The sequence below is a fragment of the Cynocephalus volans genome, chromosome 7, assembly GCF_027409185.1.
Source record: "Cynocephalus volans isolate mCynVol1 chromosome 7, mCynVol1.pri, whole genome shotgun sequence".
NCBI classification, from domain to species: domain Eukaryota; kingdom Metazoa; phylum Chordata; class Mammalia; order Dermoptera; family Cynocephalidae; genus Cynocephalus; species Cynocephalus volans.
In genome coordinates, this window is record NC_084466.1 from 119,887,970 (window position 1) to 119,910,347 (window position 22,378).

A 22,378-nucleotide genomic window follows, 5' to 3' on the forward strand; every position below is an offset into this window, starting at 1 on the left:
TAGCCAAGCTGACATGGCACCAAGAAGAATGAGCATAGCTAGGATAATCTTGCACAGCTACAAGAATCATTTCTGATGAAACAGAACACCTTAAATGGCTAGAATAGAGACTGTTGAAAATTAAAAAGATGTTTTTTTCATTAGGCCTAACATGTTTCATTTTGAAAACTCAAGATGCTACCGCATACATTTTCTCTGTTCCTATGAATAGGGAAGAGGTTAAAGGTGCTTTCTGCCATTGCCCATTCTCCAGAAGGGTATGCAAAGGCATAGAATAATTAGTAAGACATGACCTCGCAGTGAATGGCAGCAAATTTAGGTTAAGAATCCCATTCGGAGACTTCAAAATTTTATACCATAAAATGAACAATCCCTGCGGAGAGGAGGCTATGAAATTTGCAAGTTCACATAGTCAATTTTTACAGGTCACCCTACTCTAGGTTCAGGGGACTCTATACTAACTAGCATCTCCTAGCTCCCAAGTTTCTACAAGGCCAGAAAAGAGGAATTAGCACATGAAGAAATCTGATTTCACCAGCCTCCTCTCACCTAGTTTCCAAAACAAAACAAGGAAAGCAATCACTGTTTTAAGTTTCTTTTTCCTCAAGCAGGAACTCTGCCAGTTAGTTTCACTTTCCGATTTCAGTTTCCACCTTGGCTTCCAACTTCTAATTGGAAAGACACAACCATAGCTAATATCATCACTTGCTCTTTAGCTCCCTTGCGTAGCCCTGTCCTGGAGCTGAAACTCATCTGAAAATCCACAAGACAGACTGGCCAGATCTCAGAGGAGCCCATCTGGCTAAACAAAACACTACAGAACTGCTGCCTAATTTACAGCAACTATGAGGTAAGGGTTTCTCTGCTTCTCTGCCATTATGTCTAAAGTTTTGGAAAAAATGTTAATTAAATACTATCGCAACGGGTTTGGTCCCAGTAAGGTCAAATTTCCTAAGTTTTCTATGTGAGTATCTGCTTATGGACTGAATGTGTGTGTGTGCATGCGCGTGCACATTGAAACACACATAAAATGTTTTATAAATGCAGGCATTTTTATTTTTGTTAGCATCAGCCTGAGGAAGCTCACCTCATGCTACAGCCCAAAGAAGAGAAGGAAAATGGGAAAAGAGTCTTGCAGGAAGGGAGAAAATGATCCCAAACTTGGTTATTCTTTACCCCCAGATTCACTTCTGTTTGATCCGGGGAAGCAATGAACAGCTTGTCTGGGTAGAGACAGGGCTTTCTGTTGACTCCTCACCAGGGAGACTAAGCAGGTCCCACAGGGCCCTGTAAGCCACAGTCAGGGGCTTCTCAGATGTCCTGGGGGAAATATTGCGGGGCGGTAGTAGGAGAAGCTCACAGCCTTCCTCTGTAGGCGTCTGGTCTCACTTTCTGTGTTGCTGGGCTCCTGTGTCAGGCCTTCTCAGTCTGACTGGATTTGAAGTTAGCAGACGACCCCTTCTCTGGGGAATCCAGGCTGTCAGCAGATCCTTGACCTCCTCCTTCCCGTGGGTCTTGGCTGAAGTTCTATGCTTGGGAACATCCACATTTTCCTTACTTAAGGGGTTTAATGTGGGAATTTCTATATTGTTCTCTCTGAAACTTCCTTCAAATAATCCCTAATATCAGCAAATTATAAAAACTATTAATTAATATTGACTTGAAAATTTTTCCTCAGTGCTCCAGTGGGCAAAATTTTGAAGGGGCAAAAGTTCTAGACACTACACAATTACAGGCCTGTAATCAACCCTCCTCTAGAAACAGGTAGAGTTATCACTGATAATTAAAGTAATAACAACAACAACAAATGTTATAGAAGTAGCTATCACTTCCGGAATACTTACTAAATGCCAGCCTGGCTTCTAGAAGTAGTATGTAAATTATTACATTTAATTCTCAAGAGAAACCTATGGAACAGGGAATCTTGTATTATCCTGATTTTGCAATAAGGAGTCTTAGATTAAAAAATGTTAAGATCCTACAGACAATAAGTGGTAGAGCTGAGATATGAACCAGAGTGTCTAAATTCAATGATAGTTTATGAAACCTTAAACCAACGTTTCCCAAAGGGTGGCAGAGGGGTTTATGAGATCATTTCAGATGGCATACTAATTAGCTTCTATGTTTATTTCAACATGCACTAGGAACAATATTCTATTCAGGTTAGGGATATGATTTTTTATCGTGATAAAATTTACCATTTTAACTATCTTAAAGTAGGCAGTTTAGTGGGATTTAGGATTTTCACAATGTTGTTCAACCATCACCACTATCTAGTTCAAGAATATTTTTACCACTATGAAGAGAAACCCCACACCCATCAAGCAGTGACTCCCTACTCTCTCTTCTCATCAAACATTCATCTGCTTTCTGCCTCTACGGATTTACCTGTTTTGGAGATTTCATGTCACTGGAAACATACAGTATGTGGCTTAGTGAATTCTAATGATTTTATGTTGCCTCAGCATCTATTTTGAATCTAGGTTTAACATTGTCACACCAGAAGCAAGGCTTAGTCAACCATGACACAGTGTCTAGTTCTCTTCCCCCTCCTCCCAGTTCCTCAATGTAGTTGATCCAGATACCACCATCTCCTGGTTGACCACCTTCCTAGGAGATAGCTAGATATGACTACGTGACTTGCCCCACTGACCCCCACACCCTGCATGGACTGGGCAGATATGCTGCAGTGACCCACTTGCTATAAACCCACCAACTAGAACTCTTCACAGAAAACCCACTAATGTAGTGCCCTGGACCCCAATACAGGCTTGGTCCCACAGCTTCCTCTTTTTCTCTTGTTCCCCACCTGCTGATTGGGCATGTGTTGTGTTTGTTTTGCTATAACAGAAACACCTGAGACTGTGTGATTTATAAGGAAAAGAGGTTTATTTAGCTAACGATTCTGGGACAGCTGCATCTGGCACGGGCCTCAGGCTACTTCTGCTCATGGCGGAGAGTGGCAGGCAGCTGGCGGGAACAAGCAGATCACATGGTGAGAGGAAGCAAGAGAGAGAGAGAGAGAGAGGAGGTGCCAGGGTCTTTTTAAGGAACGAGCTCTCGCAGGAACTGATAGAGCGAGAACTCACTCATTAATCCCCCCTCCCCTAGGGAGAGCATTAATCCATTCATGAGGGATCCGCCCCCATGACTCCATCAGTTTCCAGCACTGCCACATGGGGGATCAAATTTCCACATGAGTTTTGGAGGGGACAACACATCCAAACTCCATCAGCATGTGTTTCCCCAACAGCTTTCTCTTTCCCATTGGCCCTGGAAGGGATGCTGCCCTCTGCTCTTTGGGGTCTATAAGTCACAAACTGCCCGTGTTATTTCATGTGTGTTTTCAGTTGCTTCCTCTGTGTCTCATCTGACCAGTACACACCCAAATCTAACTTCTTTCCAGGTCAGGGCTCTCCTAGAAAGTGGCTATCTTGGTAGGAATAAACTAAACACAGGGCAGACAAGAGCCACAAGGGCATTCACCAGTACAAAAAAGTTTCCTAAGAGAGACACACCTGGTAATGGGTCAAACAGACCCTTAGGCATTAGCCATCCACCAGGAAAAAGAAGTATCCTATGGAAGGCACAATGTAAACATCCATGATCACCTCCCCTGGAGCCCCACGAGAGCAGGGCTAGAGTTTGTAGCAAATTTCATGACAGAGATCTTTAGACCAAATTAGGAAAAATGAAAAAAAAAAACAGAGAGAGAGAGAGAACTATGACAGTGGCCTTTTGTGTCTGGTTTCTTTCATTTAGCATAATGCTGTCAAGATTAATCCATGTTGTAGCATGTATCAGAACTCCATACGTTTCATGGCTGAAGAATATGCTGTCTTATGAATATACGACATGTTGTTTGTCCTTCATCAGTTGATGAAAATTGGAGTTGTTTCCACCTTTTGGCTATTGTGAATAGTGCAACAATGAACATCTGTGTACAAGTTTTTGTTTAAACAGCTGTTTTAAATTATTTTGAGTATATACCCAGCTGTGCGGTACACCCAGAAATATATACCCAGCAGCGGGTCATATGGTAGTTTTCCATTTAACTTGCAAAGGGACCTCCAAACTGTTTTCCACAGCAGTTGCACCGTTTTACATTCCCACCAGCAATGTATTAGGATTCCAATTTCTCCATACCCTTGCCGACACTTGTTCACTTGTTCTTTTCCTTTTTTTAATTGTTGCTATAGCCGACTTAGTGGGAGAGAAATGGTACCTCATCATGGTTTGATTTGCATTCTTCTGACCACTAATGATGTTGAACTTATTTTTATGTGTTTGTTGGTCCTCCCTGACTCTTCTTCTTTGGAGAAAGGAATACTCAATTTGTTTGCCCATTTTTTTAACTGGGTTGCTTGTCTTTTTGTTGTTGAGCTATAAGGTGCTTACATACCTTTCTCAATACTTGTATATCACAAACAAACATAGACCTAAGGGCTCGGGTCTTTCCGCAATAAAAAATAATGTTTTGGATGTGTCTCTGCAGCTCACTTTTCTCAATTAAGTATATATTATGAAAGTCCTTCAAACTCTTACTGGTTTGGATCTAATTCATGCAGTCCACTAGCTGCATAGAATTCTGTGGTGCTGATATAGCAAAATTTGTTTAACTATTCCCTATTGATATTTCCATTTTGTTGCTAATGAATACAATGTTGTAATGAACATTCTTGAACATACATCCTTAAGTCCTGGTGTTTTTAATCTGGGAAATACAAAGGTACTTCAAAAAGCTTTTGGAAAAATAAAATTAAAAGATAACACAAATTTTTCTATGAAATTTTTGAAGATCCCTCACAGATTCTAAGAAGTGGAATTACTTTGTTGAATAAAACGTGTACTTTAATGACTATTATCAGATTGATCTTCATAAAAGCCATAACGATTCATGGTTGCAGAATTTGTATCCTCATCCATTTAAACAGTTGCCAATCTGAGTGGAATAAAGTCATAAACCACTGTTTCTTTAAATTGCATTTCCCGAGTGGCTAGGGACTTAGAGCATCTTTTTTCATATTTACTGGCTATTTGTATTTGCTCTCCCACAAATTACCTATTCATATAGATTTCTGTTGTTCTGTTGAACCATTACTGATCTGCAAAATTTTCAGAATCAGAACCTTCTCCATCTCTATTACACATATTTCCCACATTCTTTTTATTTTTCTATTCACCTTATTTAGAGCACCCTTCACATAAATATGTTTCAAAATGTTTTATTAAGGTAAAATATGCATAATATAAATTTATCATATTAACCTTTTTTTTGTGCAATTCTATCACATTCAGAACACTCACTTTATCGTGTAATGATCATCACCATATACCTCCACAACTTTTTCATTTTCTCAAATAGAAACTCTGTACCCACTGAACACTAACACCTGATTCCCATCTCCCCGACAGCCCCTAGTAATCACCTTTCCACTTTCTGTCTCTATGACTTTGACTACTCTAGGTACCTCTTATCAATGGAATCATACAGTATCAGTCCTTTTGTGACTGGCTTATTTCCCTTAGCATATTGTCTTTGAGCTTTGTCCATGTTGTAGCATGTGTCAAAATATCCTTTATTTTTAAGGCTGAATAATATTCGATTGTATATATATACCACATTTTGTTTATCCATTCATCCATTGATGAACATTTGGGTTGCTTCCATCTTTTGGCTCTTCTGAATAATGCTGATATGAACATGGATATATAAGTGTCTGTTTGAGTTCCTGCTTTCACTTCTTTAGGGTATGTACTAACTCCCAAAAGTAGAATTGCTAGATCACGTGGTAATTCTAAGGTTAATTTGTTGAGGAATTTTCATAGCATTTTCTACAGCAGCTGTCCCATTTTACATTCAAACCCACAGTGCACAACAATGCCAATTTCTCCACATCCTCACCAATACTTAGTTTCTGTCATTTTTTTAATAGCCATCCTAATGGGCATGAAGTGGCATAACACTGTTGTCTAGAATTGTATTTCCCTAATGATTAGTGATGTTCAGCATTCTTTGATGTGCTTATTGGTCATTTGTGTATCTATTCAAGTCCTTGGCCCATTTTTAAATCAGATGTTTGGATTTTTGTTGCTGAGTTGTAGGAATTCTTTATATATTCTGGATATTAATCCCTTATCAGATACATGATTTGCAAATATTTTCTCTCTTTCTGTGAATTGTCTTATCATTCTGTTGATAATCTCCTTTGACGCACCAAAGTTTTTAATTTTGTTGAGGTCCAACTTATCTATTTTCACAGTTGTTGCCTGTGATTTTGGTATGGTATGCAAGAAAACATTGCCAAATCCAATGTCATAAAGATTTTCTCTTATGTTTTCTTCTATAAATTTATAGTTTTCAGTCTTACATTTAGGCCTTTGATCCATTTTGTGTTCATGATTGTGTACAGTGTAAGGTAATGGTCTAACTTCATCTTTGTGCATCTGGATATCCAGGTTCCTCACACCATTTGTTGAAAAGACTGTCCTTTCTCCATTAAATAGTCTTGGCACTCTTGTCAAAAATCATTTCACCATTGTTATGAACTAAATTATGTCTCCCTGACCCCAAATTCAGATGTTGAAGCCTTAACTCCCAACATGATTGTATTTGGAGAGAGGGCCTAAAAGAAGATAATAAAGGCCAAGTGAAGTCATAAGGGTGGAACCTTAATGGGTGGAGCCTTAAGAGGTGGAGCCTATCGGGCTGGTGTCCTTGTAAGAATAAAAAGAGACACCAGAGATCTCTCCATGTCTCAAACAGAGACTTATATACCTATGTTCATATTAGCATTATTCACAATAGCCAAAAGATAGAAGCAACTTAAGTGTCCATCAATGGATAAAAAAAACAAAATGAAAATGTGATATATATTTCCCAATTTTGATATTATACTATAGTTGTATAAGATATTATATGTGTTTGTGTGTGTGTGTGTGCATGTGTGTACGTATGCATATTATTCAGCCTTAAAAAGAAAGGACATTCTGACACATGCTACAACATGGATAAACCTTGACGTCATTACGCTAGGTGAAATAAGCCAGCCACAAAAGGACAAGGAAAGGCCATGTGACGATGCTGCAAGAAGGTGGCCACCTGCAAGCCAGGGAGAGGGTCCTCACCAGGAATCAAATTGGCCATCACCTTGATCTGGGACCTCTATCTTCCAGAACTGTGAGAAAATTAATTTCTGTTGCTTAAGTCTACGGTATTTTACGGCAGCCTGAGCTCACTAATACAACCATATGTGTGAGGGTTTATTTCTGGGCTCTTCTATTCTATTGCATTGGTCTCTGTGTCTGTCTTTGTGCCAGTACCACAGTGTTTTCATTAGTGTAGCTTCATCGAAGTTTTGGAATAAAGACATGTGAGACATCCAACTTTGTTCTTCTTTTCCAAGATGTTTCAGCTATTTGGGAATCCTTAGATTCTACGTGAATTTTAGGATGAATTTTTTTATTTCTGCACAAAAGTAATTTTGATAAGGATTGGATTAAATCTATAGATCACCTTGGGTAGTACTGACATCTTAACAATATTAAGTCTTCCAAACCATGAACACAGGATGTCTTTCCATTTATTTGTGTCTTCTTTAATTTCTTTCAGCAATGTTTTGTACTATTTCATGTACAAGTCTTTTGCCTCTTTGGTTAGATTTATTCCTAAATATTTTATTCTTTTTGATGCTATTGTAAATGGTATTGTTTTCTTAGTTTCCTTTTTGGATTGTTTATCATTAGTGTATAGAAACACAACTAATTGTTACATGTTAATTTTGAGTCATGCAACTTTGCTGAATTTACTTATCAAAATTCTAACAGTTTTTGTGTGGAATCTTTAGGGTTTTCTACACATAATAAGATCATGTCATTTGTGAATGGAGATCATTTAACTTATTCCTTTCAGTGTGGATATCTTTTATTTCTCTTTCTTATCTAATTGTTCTGACTAGGATTTCCAGTGGTGAGAGTGGGCATACTTACCTTGTTCTTAATCTTTGAAGAAAAGCTTTCAGTCTTTCACAATGAGTGTGATGCTAGCTAAATGTTAACATATGTGTGTTATTTGTATATGACCCGCATTGTGTAGAGGTAGTTTCCTTCTATTGCTAGTCTGCTGATTGTTTTATAAATAAAAAGTATTGAATTTGGTCAGATATTTTTTCTGTATCAATTGAAATGATCATGAGATTTTTCTCCCTTCTTTCTGTTCATGTGGTATATTACATTAGTGGACTTTCATGTATTGAACTCTCCTTTTGTTTGACATTCTCCATTTATATGACATTCTTGAAATGACAAAATTACCGAGATGAAAAACGAATTAGTGTTTTCCAAGGACTAGGGATGTTTGCGGGGTGCCGGTGAGGAGGTGACAGGTATAATTATAAAGGAATAGCATGAGGAAGATGTGGTGGTGGTAGAGTAGTTCTCTATATCGATGGAGGTGATGGTTCCATAGGTACACTCATGTGAACAAATTACATAGAATTATATACACATTGTTGTACCAATGTCAATTTCCTAATTTTGATATTGTACTATAGTTATGTAAGATATAATCATAGGGAGAAAATGGATGAAGGATACACTGGATCTTTGTATTGTCTTTGCAAATTTCTATGAATCTATAATTATTTCCAAATAACAAGTGAGAAAAAAAAACTTTGTTCAAATCTTTCTTAGGTGGTCTTAATTTATTGCATATAAGCAGAAGAGGGTCTTCAAGTCAACAATGCTTCCTAAGGCTCTGCATTTTTAACTGGTCTCAGCCTATTTATATAAATAGTAAAATAGAAAACTCTTATGTAGCACATAACATGCTCTAACTGCTTTATCTATATGGGTTAATTAATCCTCTCCAAGCCCAGTGTGATAAGTACTATTGTCATCTCCATTTTATAAATGGGACTCTGAAGCACAGCATGGTGATTTGACTAGAAAGTGCCAGAGTCAGAGAATGGGGCCAAGCAAACTGCAATCACAGTCCGTGCGTATCTTAACATCCAGGTAATGTAAAGAAACTAAAACAAAGTGTGTTCCTTTCAAGAATAAAAACGAAAGTACAAGGGGTTTTATCTGGCTTTTTCTTTTGGCTGTCCTTCATCTAACAAATAAAAACTGCTTTTGCATTTACAGTAAGAATGCTGATGATCATCAGGTCGAAGATAGGCTGAAGGAACTGAGATGTCACTTTACCTGGGGGCTGCTAATTGAAGAGAGTGCAATACCTGATTTAGAAAACAGGGTCTTGGAAGAGATTGAGTTCCTAGACACCAAGTACAATGTGGGAATACACAACATGCTGGCCTATGTGAAGCACCTGAAAGGCCAGAATGAGAAAGCCTTGGAGAGCTTGAAAGAAGCCGAAGAATTAATCCAGCGAGATCATGCCAACCAATCGGAAATGAGAAGTCTGGTGACCTGGGCCAACTATGCCTGGGTGTGCTACCACCTGGGAAGACTGGCAGGAGCCCAGACTTACCTGGATAAGGTGGAGAGCACTTGCGAGAAGTTGGCAAGTCCTTTCCGCTATAGAATGGAGTGTCCTGAGATGGACTGTGAGGAAGGATGGGCCTTGCTGAAGTGTGGAGGACAGAATTACGAACGGGCCAAGGCCTGCTTTGAAAAAGCTCTGGAAGCAGACCCTGAAAACGCTGAATTCAGCACCGGGTATGCAATTGCCACTTATCGCCTAGATGGCTTTAATGCAGCAATAAAAGGCACGGAGGGGTGTTCTTTGCACCCCCTAAGGCAGGCCATCAGGCTAAGTCCAGAAGATGCATATATTAAGGTTCTCCTTGCACTGAAGCTTCAGGAAGTAGGACAAGAAGCTGAAGGAGAAAAGTACATTGAAGAAGCTCTGACCAACAAGTCCTCACAGACTTATGTCTTTCGATATGCAGCCAAGTTTTACCGAAAAAAAGGCTCTCTGGATAAAGCTCTTCAGCTCTTAAAAACAGCCTTGCAGGCAACACCCGACTCCGTCTACCTGCATCACCAGATAGGGTGTTGCTACAGAGAACAAATGATCGAAATGAAGGAAGCTACAAAGTTGCCACGTAGCAGAGAGGATGAAGAAAATGCAGACAGAATGATGAGATTAGCCATATTTCATTTTGAACATGCTATACAGAAAAAGCCCACATTTACAATAGCGTATATGGATTTAGCCAACATGTATACAGAGCAGGGTGAACAGCAAAAGGTTGAGGACACGTACCGGAAAGCACTCACCCTGCATGATGGTAATAAGAGCCTATTGCAGGAGGTCCATTATCGTTACGGCTACTTTCTGCAATGTCACAAGCAATCTGACAATGAGGCAATTACCTACTATTTAAAAGCACTATACATAGAACCACAGTCAAATGCTAGACAAAAAATTCTCCGTGCTTTAGAGAAGTCGGTTAACAGAGTTCATCAGAATAAATCTGATGTGGAGTTTCAAGATGGCGGCGGCTGCGGCGGCTGGCGCGGAGTAGCTGAGGTGGAAAAGGTGGCCACTGGGCCTCAGGCAGCCGGGAAACTTGTGGACCTTCCTCTGGCCATCTCTTAAGGGAGGACTGCTGCTGCTGGCCGGTCGTGGGGGCTCAACGCCACTTTGCCCCCGGCAGGAGAGGCTGCCTCATTTACAGGCAACAGCTTTGAAGTGTGGAGCAGGAAAAGAACTGATTCTTAGCTGCAAAAGCGAGTCTTGAAACAGGGAACACGGCGCCAGGGCTGCTGTGGATGCAGCCAGGATCCCGGAGGCTGGGGCCGCACTGAAGGCGGCCAGCTGCCCTATCCAGGATTCGAGGTTTCAGGCCGGCATTAAAGAAGACTCCTGGGAGCGCCCGAGCGGCGCCGCGACTGAACAGCCCGAGGCGGCAGCGCCGAGAACACGGAAGGCAACAAACCAGAGACAGAGCGAGCGCCCGACCTGGCACAGCACTGTGAGTGATCCCTGGCAAAGCTCTGTTCGGGGGGTGGATGCCCACGCGGCTCCCCGCCTGCACCACCAGGCCACTCCTTGCCCCGGTGCTGCCTCCATTTTCCCAGGTGCGAGCAGCTCCGCCCCGCTCGGCCATCACTGAGCCCATTTGCTTGGCCTGGCGCGGGGCTTTCCGGACCCTGCGGGCCGACCTCCTCTCCCACTCCCTCCACGGTTCTCTGGCAGGGCTGGGGGTGTGGGGCGTCCCGACCAGTTTTGGGAGGGCTAGGAAGTACGGGCGGGCCGACTGTCACTCCACCACACCCTGGACTCTGGCCCCGGTAAACTTCCTGTTACTGGGAGGCAGATACCATCTCTGCGACCACCAGTTTGGAAAAAAGCCTAACGAATTTCTGGTTGGGAATAGTGCGGTAGGAGAGTTCCCAGGTCCGCTTGAACCTGCCAGAGAGCAGGCTGCAGGCGGGCACTAGACTCGGTTTATACCGGGGGGATACAAAGGTGAACAAGACCCGAGAAAGATCTACACAGTGCTACAAAGGCACCCAGAGAGACCGGTCGTCTGTGCCTAGCAGAAACCTGGTAGACTTCCTGGGCGAGGCGGTGCTGAGCAGGGTCTTGAAGGCCCAGCTGATAGACGAGGGGTGCAGAAGACACGCCCCAGCCCAGCACAGTGTTCACAGAGGGGGGTGACGTGCGGCCAGGGAGGCGGAGTCTCGACAGAAACCACACACCCGGTGGGGTCGCCACTGCACGATCTAACAGCCTGGGCCAGAGCACACGGAAAGGGGAGAAGTCCTGTACAGAAAGTGAAAGCTCAACAGAGATCACACACCCTGTGGTACGTGATCCACCAGCCCAGCAGAGTACAAGCTGACCAGAAAGGTGGATCCCCGGAGAAGCCCAAGACCCGAGGCAACCACACACACAAGACACTAGAGGCCAACTGAGCAGTCACGGCGGGAGCCATACCAAATTGGCAACCACAGCAACATCCTAGTTAGTCATTAGTCTTAAACCGGTGGACTGTGAAACCCCCTGCAACAATGAATAAACACCAAAAAAAAGACACCAGAAATACAAAAAATCAAGAAAGTACACCACCAAAAGTTAATAAATCTCATACTCTAGATCCTATAGAACAAGAAGCCCTTGAAATAACTGACAAGGAATTTCGAGTGATAATTCTAAGGAAACTGAATGAGATACAAGAAAACTCAGCTAGACATCATGATGAAATGAGGAAAAGTATACAGGATCTGAAAGAGGAAATATACAAGGAAATCAATGTCCTGAAAAAAAATGTAGCAGAACTTGCTGAACTGAAGAAGTTATTCAGCGAAATAAAAAACACAACGGAGAGTTTAACCAGCAGGCTTGTCGAAGTTGAAGAGAGAACCTCTGAACTTGAAGATGGGCTGTTTGAAATAACACAAGCAGACAAAAAGAAAGAAAAAAGAATCAAGGACATGGAAGAAAATCTGAGAGAGATATCAGACAACCTCAAGCGCTCAAATATCCGAGTCATGGGTATTCCAGAAGGGGAAGAAAATGGAGATTCCATTGAAAACATATTCAAAAAAATAGTGGCAGAAAACTTCCCAGGTATAGGAAAAATCACAGATCTTCAGATCCAGGAAGCTCAACGATCTCCAAACGTATTCAACCCAAAAAGGCCTTCTCCAAGACATGTCATAGTCAAATTGGCAAAACTCAGAGACAAAGAGAGAATCTTAAAAGCTGCAAGAGAGAAGCGTCAAATCACCTATAAGGGAGCCCCAATCAGGTTAACATCAGACTTTTCATCACAAACCCTAAAAGCTAGAAAGGAATGGGATGATATTTTCAAAATACTAAAAGACAAAGATTGCCAGCCAAGAATACTCTACCCTGCAAGGCTATCCTTCCGAAATGAGGGGCAAATAGTATATTTCTCAGACAAACAAAAACTGCGGGAGTTCACTACCACAAGACCACCCTTACAAGAAATCCTCAAGGGAGTACTGGGTTTGGTTCCTGAAAAATAACTACCACTGCCATAAAAACCTAAGAAAAATCTAATCCCGCTAGTACAATAAAAATGGCATTCATGAAGAGAAAACAAGCTAACAAAAACACTATCTACAACCTAAGGAACCAACAAACAAAGAAACCAAACAGTAAATCAGAAAGCAAGGAACAAAAGACACCTAAGACAACCAAACAACCAATAAAATGCTAGGAATAAATCAACACCTTTCAATAACAACTCTTAATGTTAAAGGCTTAAATTCCCCAATTAAAAGACACAGACTGGCTGACTGGATCAAAAAACAGGACCCAACTATATGCTGCCTACAAGAGACCCACCTCACCCATAAAGATTCACACAGACTAAGAGTGAAAGGATGGAAAAAGATTTACCATGCAAACAGAAAAGAAAAACGAGCTGGAGTGGCTATTCTTATATCGGACAAAATAGACTTTAAACTAAAAACCATAAAAAGAGACAATGAGGGACACTACTTAATGATAAAAGGACTGATCCATCAAGAAGACATAACAATCATAAATATGTACGCACCCAATGTTGGAGCAGCCAGATTTATAAAACAAACTCTATTAGACCTAAAGAAGGAAATAGACACTAATACCATAATAGCAGGGGACCTGAACACTCCACTGTCAATATTAGACAGATCATCTAGGCAAAGAATCAGTAGAGAAACACAAGATCTAAACAAGACTCTAGACCAATTGGAATTGGCAGATATCTACAGAACATTCCACCCAACAACCTCAGAATATTCATTCTTCTCATCAGCACATGGATCATTCTCCAGGATAGATCACATATTAGGTCACAAATCAAGTCTCAGTAAATTCAAAAAAATTGGAATTATCCCATGTATCTTCTCAGACCACAATGGATTAAAACTAGAAATTAATAACAAACAAAACTCTGGAAACTATACAAACACATGGAAATTAAACAGCATTCTACTTAATGACATATGGGTCCAAGAAGAAATCAAGCAGGAAATCAAAAAGTTTATTGAAACTAATGAAAACAATGATACATCATACCAAAACCTGTGGGATACTGCAAAAGCAGTATTGAGGGGAAAATTTATTGCATTAAATGCTCACTTCAGAAGAATGGAAAGATGGCAAGTGAACAACCTAACACTTCACCTTAAAGAACTAGAAAAACAAGAACAATCCAATCCTAAAGTTAGCAGACGGAAAGAAATCATTAAGATCAGAGCAGAACTGAATGAAATTGAAAACCAAAAAACAATTCAAAAGATCAACGAATCAAAAAGTTGGTTTTTTGAAAAGATAAATAAAATTGACAAACCATTAGCATGGCTAACAAAAAAAAGAAGAGAGAAGACTCAAATAACAAAAATTAGAAATGAAAAAGGCGATATTACAACTGATTCATCTGAAATACAAGGAATCATTCGAGACTACTATAAACAACTGTACGCCAACAAATTTGAAAATCTGGAGGAAATGGATAAATTTCTGGACACACACAAGCTCCCAAAACTGAACCGTGAAGACGTAGAAAATCTGAACAGACCAATAACAATAAAGGAGATTGAAGCTGTTATCAGAAGGCTCCCAACAAAGAAAAGCCCAGGACCAGATGGATTCACAGCAGAATTTTACCAAACATTCAAAGAGGAATTGACACCGATTCTTTACAAACTATTCCAAAAGATTGAAACGGACGCAAATCTCCCAAACTCATTCTATGAAGCAAACATCATCCTGATACCAAAACCAGGTAAAGATATAACCAAAAAAGAAAACTACAGGCCGATATCCTTGATGAATATAGATGCAAAAATCCTCACTAAAATACTAGCAAACAGAATACAGCAACACATACGAAAAATTATTCATCACGATCAAGTGGGATTCATCCCAGGGATGCAAGGTTGGTTCAACATACGCAAATCAATAAATGTGATACACCATATTAATAAACTCAAACACAAGGACCATATGATCATCTCGATAGATGCTGAAAAAGCATTTGATAAAGTTCAGCACTCATTCATGACAAAGACCCTCAATAAGTTAGGTATAGAGGGAAAGTATCTCAACATAATTAAAGCCATATATGCCAAACCCACTGCCAATATCATCCTGAATGGGGAAAAGCTGAAAGCTTTTCCTTTAAGAACAGGCACTAGACAAGGATGCCCACTCTCACCACTCCTATTCAACATAGTGTTGGAAGTACTAGCCAGAGCAATCAGAGAAGAGAAGGAAATAAAGGGCATCCAGATTGGAAAAGATGAAGTCAAACTGTCCCTGTTTGCAGATGACATGATCCTATATATCGAACAGCCTAAAACCTCTACAAAAAAACTCTTGGAATTGATAAATGATTTCAGCACAGTAGCAGGATACAAAATCAACACACAAAAATCAGTAGCATTTCTTTTCTCCAATAGTGAACATGCAGAAGGAGAAATCAAGAAAGCCTGCCCATTTACAATAGCCACCAAAAAAATAAAATACTTAGGAATTGAGTTAACCAAGGAGGTGAAAAATCTCTATAATGAGAACTACAAACCACTGCTGAGAGAAATTAGAGAGGATACAAGAAGATGGAAAGATATTCCATGCTCTTGGATTGGAAGAATCAACATAGTGAAAATGTCCATACTACCCAAAGTGATATACAAATTCAATGCAATCCCCATCAAAATTCCAAAGACATTTTTCTCAGAAATGGAAAAAACTATTCAGACATTTATATGGAACAATAAAAGACCACGAATAGCCAAAGCAATGCTCAGCAAAAAAAATAAAGCTGGAGGCATAACACTACCTGACTTTAAGCTATACTACAAAGCTATAATAACCAAAACAGTATGGTACTGGCATAAAAACAGACACACTGACCAATGGAATAGAATAGAGAATCCAGAAATCAACCCACACACTTACTGCCATCTGATCTTTGACAAAGGCACCAAACCTATTCACTGGGGAAGGGACTGCCTCTTCAGCAAGTGGTGCTGGGATAACTGGATATCGATATGCAGGAGAATGAAACTAGATCCATACCTCTCACCGTATACTAAAATCAACTCAAAATGGATTAAGGATTTAAATATACACCCTGAGACAATAAAACTTCTTAAAGAAAACATAGGGGAAACACTTCAGGAAATAGGACTGGGCACAGACTTCATGAATACGACCCCAAAAGCACGGGCAACCAAAGGAAAAATAAACAAATGGGATTATATCAAACTAAAAAGCTTCTGCACAGCAAAAGAAACAATTAAAAGAGTTAAAAGACAACCAACAGAGTGGGAGAAAATATTTGCAAAATATACATCTGACAAAGGATTAATATCCAGAATATATAAGGAACTCAAACAACTTTACAAGAAGAAAACAAGCAACCCAATTAAAAAATGGGCAAAAGAGCTAAGTAGGCATTTCTCTAAGGAAGATATCCAAATGGCCAACAGACATATGAAAAAATGCTCAACATCACTCAGCATCCGGGAAATGCAAATCAAAACCACATTGAGATACCATCTAACCCCAGTTAGGATGGCTAAAATCCAAAAGACTATGAACGATAAATGCTGGCGAGGCTGCGGAGAAAAAGGAACTCTCATACATTGTTGGTGGGACTGCAAAATGGTGCAGCCTCTATGGAAAATGGTATGGAGGTTCCTTAAACAATTGCAAATAGATCTACCATACGACCCAGCCATCCCACTGTTGGGAATATACCCAGAGGAATGGAAATCATCAAGTCGAAGGTATACCTGTTCCCCAATGTTCATCGCAGCACTCTTTACAATAGCCAAGAGTTGGAACCAGCCCAAATGCCCATCATCAGATGAGTGGATACGGAAAATGTGGTACATCTACACAATGGAATACTACTCAGCTATAAAAACGAATGAAATACTGCCATTTGCAACAACATGGATGGACCTTGAGAGAATTATATTAAGTGAAACAAGTCAGGCACAGAAAGAGAAATACCACATGTTCTCACTTATTGGAGGGAGCTAAAAATTAATATATAAATTCACACACACACATACACACATACACACACAAACCGGGGGGCGGGGAGGAAGAAGATATAACAACCACAATTATTTGAAGTTGATACAACAAACAAACAGAAAGGACATTGTTGGGGGGGAGGGGGGGAGGGGGGAGGGAGGGAGGTTTTGGTGATGGGGAGCATTAATCAGCTACAATGTATATCGACAAAATAAAATTAAAAAAAAAAAATAAATAAAATAAAATAAAAAATTAAAAAAAAAAAAAAAAAAAAAAAAAAAAAAAAAAAAGGTTGTGGAAAATGGAATTAAAAGATAAAAATAAAAACTATAAAATTTATTTCTCAAAACAAAAAAAAAAAAAAAAAAAAAAAAAAAAAAAAGAATAAATCTGATGTGGAGAGTTTAAATCTCCTTGCGCTCGTGCACAGATTGAAAGAGGGAAGAGAGTGAAGCTCTGATGTCCTAGGAGAGACCCTGCACCTGGATGCTGGCCTGAGGCCTGTCTTTAGAAATATTAAATGTTAACATATCTAAATCTACCATCATACAGATCTTTCCTCATTAGTGTCTTCAAGAAGGTATGACAGGATAGATCACAAAAGAGTTGGGTGGCACATAGCACAGTCGCCTCAACTCCCCTTTTTGGCTAATGTACAGCATCCTTCTGAAGGGGAGAAAAACACAAATAATTTCTTTTCTCAACCTTCATAAATTCTTAGCTGGGACACCTCTCTAACAAAACAGATTTCTAACAAGAGAAAAGAAGAATTTTTAATTTTAATGCATGTTTTAACCATAAGGCAGGAGAGGCTCAGTTCAAAAGTCTCTCTCTCTCGTGCCAGTGGCTTGGAACTCTGTCTTAGTATTAACAAACAGCCATAGCTCTTAGAAGTGACACTAAACACACACACACAGGAGTTTTGGGCTTCCAAAAGGCAGGAAAATGGGGCAAAATACGTTACATGAGAAGAGTAAAGTTTGCTCACAGATTTTCCTAGACCAGCTGGCACCAGACTCTGAGCTGATAAGAGCTCAGCCTTATGAGAATAATATGTGTGCTGAGCCGTGTTCTTTTTAGCCCATCTAAGTTAGGATGCTAGCTGCAGTTGCAACCCTCTGAACTCCCTTTGGTGGACAACTCCTCCTGAAGTCCCATGTGCTTGGGAGAAATCTGAAAAATACCCATATGCTTTGAGACATCAGGCTATGCATTATCTTACACCTAGCGTGGGCGAGGAAATTCTCTCTAAAATGTATACAGATGCTTCCAGGTGAATTAAAACTTTATTTGAAAAAATAAACTGAGAATCATTGGATTGAGAATCATCAGTCTAGACAAAGCCTCTTATTTAACCCTTGAAGAACTGAGGCTCATGTACATCAATGGTCTTATTAACATCACCCGGTTAGTATGTCAGTTACAGAACTTATCCTGGAATCTGGTTCAAGTAGGAACCTGTTCAGCGAGAATACATTTCCTTGTCCAGTTTCCATTGTTTTTTCGTACTAATAAACTTATACACATTTGGTCAGCTGTTTTTTTCTTCCTGAAGGCTGCTTTATCCTGTGTGTCATGGGTCTGTATTACTAAAGGACATATATTGAAACTAACGCAATGTTGCCCCTTATTGCCCAATTCTAGAAGGGCAGGTGAGGCCCACTGGGGGGCACCACTAAGGATGCCTGAGGGAGATTCTGGATGAACTGGGACTAAGGATGTTTGCTAAACGAGAGACTAAAGGCAGCACCTAATCTCACCTGCTAAGCAACTGAATTAGGAACTCGACACAAGGCTTTTCTACGTCCAAAGGAACCGTTGTAGCTCAAGGGAATTTCTTGAACCTTCCAACATGTTTGGACAAATGCGTATGCTGGGAGAGTATGGTGCTACTGTACAATATTTTATAGTGGTAGGTGTAGAGGCTCTTTAAACACACATATATGCACCAGCACAGGTACCTGATCAGCCAACTCATACACAGGAAAAGGGTATAATCAAGCTCCATACCTCAGGCTCTCTGAGTCTAATCTGTCCTCAGGTGGTCCCTGGAAAAGTAAGGGGCTAGATCTCACCTACAGGGCAGTCAATAACTGACGACCTTCACAGATGCAACTGACAAGACACCTAAAACAAATTCATTCTTGATAAGACAGTAAAGATGCATAGCACATTCTGGGGCCCCTATCGCATAAAACGTCTGGTTTCCAGAGTACCAATTTTGTAGTCAGCTGGCAATTTCATAGTCAAACATTCCCTCTCATTGGCTTTTGCAGAATTATCATGACTTGATATATAAGAACAGTTTGGTGGTCCTGCGCCTGAGCCTTCCCCATAGGGTGTGCAGCCAGCACTATTGTACACTGCAGGAGTGGCCACAGAGCCCCTCCCGGGCTACGCCTGCTCTCAGAGTAGACAGTCCTGGGAATATTCTCTGAGTAGAGGAACTAACAGGACTATGATTCTGCCAACATTTCACGTTAAAGAACAAGAGTTAGTCCAAGAAGTTTTTTATGAACCTCAGAAAGAGGTAAATATCCCTTTCTCTGTGTTTGCAAAGCAATCACTGGGTACTGCTTTTGTTGAAATCAGACTAAGTGCTGATGAATCTGTCTCTCCTGCTAGATGGCAAGTCACTTGAGAAGAGTCTCAACAGAGAACAGGGCATGTTACTAATGATCACACAAAGTCTTCTGATTTTTGAAATGGATATGGAACTCACTGCAACAAAGACAGCCTTGGGTGTGCCCACAATGTGTTTGGACCACCACTTCCTTAAACATCTATGGGCTCCCAGATCCATGGGAAGGATATAGGTACTGCAACTTGTTTTTCTGGCCCAATTTAGGATCCTAAATTGCAATTACAACTAGAAAATACCTTCTCCTCTTCTCATTCCCTTATAGACATGGACTCTCCAAGTCCCAGGATATTTCAGACAAATCTAAAAACAATTTGTCCCCAAGAAACCTGAGGATATTTCCCATAGACATTACAGATCTACGTATTATCTTGAGCCTAGTTCAATTGTGTAAATGTTCTCAAAGAGTTACATAGACAATTCCAGGTGAATGAATGCTTGAAATGTAAAATGAGACCATGAAAATGCAGTTAGAACTGGAATACATAGGAGTCAGCTAGGAAAGGAAATCATGATGGGCCAAAGATAGCTGTCAAGAAAATTACTGGGCCTTTCAGAGCAGTGAAAATTACTGGGCCTTTCAGAGAAGAGAAGTTCTTGGTAGCTGAGTATTTTCCCTGTGGATGTGATTGGCACATGTTTGCAAATATGAGTAGTCTCAGAATAAAACATCAGACACTGTCTGTAGTGATCAATACCATTTGATCTACATTCCTTTTTGGAACTGTGTGGATTATTAAGATGCACATGGGAAACCCAAGACACAGAACAATGAAGATTCTGAATGACAGCCTCATAGAAAGATGCACAGTGACTGGGAATGAGTCTATGATCCATAGCATTTAGACCTGAAAGTGATACAAGGATCATCTGGGAAAGTATCTCTCCAACTTTAGTGTACCAGCAGATCACCTGGACATGTTGAAAGGCAGATTCTAATTCAGTGTGTCTGTGGAATGGCCTGAGATTCTGCATTTCTAAATATGAATTGATGATGATGCTGCTCCACAGACCATACTCTGAATAGCAGAGATCTAGCTCAGTGGTTTTAAACCATGTACAAAAATCACTTTGGGATTTATTTTTAAAAACACAACTCCTCATAATGATGCCTGGGCCTCACTTCCAGAGATTCTAATTTATTCGACTGGAGATTGGCTCAGGCATCGGTTTGTTTTGAAGATTCCCAGGGAACTTTCTAGTTTGCAGCTAGAGTTTGGGGCCAACCTTATTATAAAACTCATGAGGCAACCGAGAGTTTAAGTGAAATCAAGTTCATTTAGTTAGTCAATCAAACACAGAACTGGTCCTAGAATCCTGATAGTAGACTCATAATGCAGAGCTGAAGTTTCATTTCTGTAAGTAGGAATCTGCCCATTAGAAATGAGTTTCACTTTCTAGTTTCCATTGCTTTTTTTCTATTTGTAATCACACACATAAACATACACACACACGCACACACTCTTATATGCTGTGATGGCTGTTTCTTCTCCTTAATGCTGCTCTGTCCTGTGTGGTTCATGTGTCTGTTTATGCCAAGGACACACTGGGCAAGATTCTGCATGGCTAATCAGCTGAGCCAGATGCCCACAGAACCAGGACGGCTGCCAAATCCATAGTGACCACGTGATAAATGCTTCCTCTGTTTCTCTGACACTCTGTTACAAAGCAATAATTCTGTCCATGAAAATTCTAGAATCATACTGGTATCAGTGTAAGCAGGTCTTCTAATGTTCATTTCAGTGTTTGCTTATGTTTCTATCCCTCTCTTTCAGAGCTGGGTTAGGGCTAGTGCCTTGAAGAAAATATCGGCACTTGCAAACTGAATCAGCCTGCTAGGAGTCCACCATCTGATACAAAGAGCTGAGAGCAAGTGATTCCCTTTCCAACATCTCTCCTCCCCCTGCACAGGTTTATCCCTGCTAGGGAGGGGATGGATGCCTGCTGCCCAAGAGAGGCTGCCAGGCTCTGTGCTTAGGGTATACAGGGCTCCCTGACCTGAGCCCAAAGGTGGGGGAATATCAAGAATGCCCGGGCCTGAAGCTCAGAAGAGAACACCCTTATCTCAGCTGCTGCACAGTCAGATGTGACATGAGGCCCCTCCCTCTCAGTGCCCACTGGAAAAACCTGAAATGGGGAATGGCTCAGCTCATGGTCAGCACAGACTGCCCACACGGATGGACTTGTCCCACACTGTGAAAGCAACACTCACAACTACTGAATGCTCTTAAATGAGACATGCTTTCCTTGCAATGTCCTGTTCCATCTCTTATTCCTATCCCGATTTTACAGGTAGCTTAGACATATGAACCAACTAGCCCAGGATCACACATCACATAAACAGCAAAGCCCAGTCATGACCCCAGGCAGTCTGCCACCAGGTGGCCACTGAGCAACACTATCTTTTGTGCACAAAGGCAAGTGAAAGTAGAATGTCTTAGTAGCTCTCGCTTTGTCCAAGATGGGAAGGAGGGAAGGAAAACTAAAGGGTAAATGTCCCCTTGTTGTTCTGTCATGGAGCTTACCAACTTGTACTCAGAGCACACAGCTCTAAAATAGGTGAGGTGGTGTACGTGTGTGAGCGAGTTTCCACCATCAGATGGTCATGTCACCCACACGTCTAGGAGTTTCTTTCTAATGGCCTGGCTTTGTTCATCCCCAGATGTTTGCCTAACAGCCTCTCTTCCCTGCAGGCAGACGTGGGCTTCCACAGCAGGACTGCCTGGGCCTAGTTCCCTTTTCTTTCTTACCCTGGCTGGTTC

The 22,378-nt window shown here is 40.7% G+C and overlaps 1 protein-coding gene across 1 annotated transcript; it reads left to right on the forward strand.

Annotated features, from left to right (window-relative positions):
* The first annotated feature begins 768 nt into the window (after nt 1-768).
* Nucleotides 769-18,486, forward strand: LOC134382528 (interferon-induced protein with tetratricopeptide repeats 1-like). Its single transcript, XM_063103141.1, has 3 exons — nt 769-850; nt 9,145-10,416; nt 17,340-18,486. Exons 1-3 carry the CDS (start codon nt 846-848, stop codon nt 17,425-17,427), a joined length of 1,365 nt encoding a protein of 454 aa, XP_062959211.1. The 5' UTR covers nt 769-845; the 3' UTR covers nt 17,428-18,486.
* Nucleotides 18,487-22,378: the final 3,892 nt, after the last annotated feature.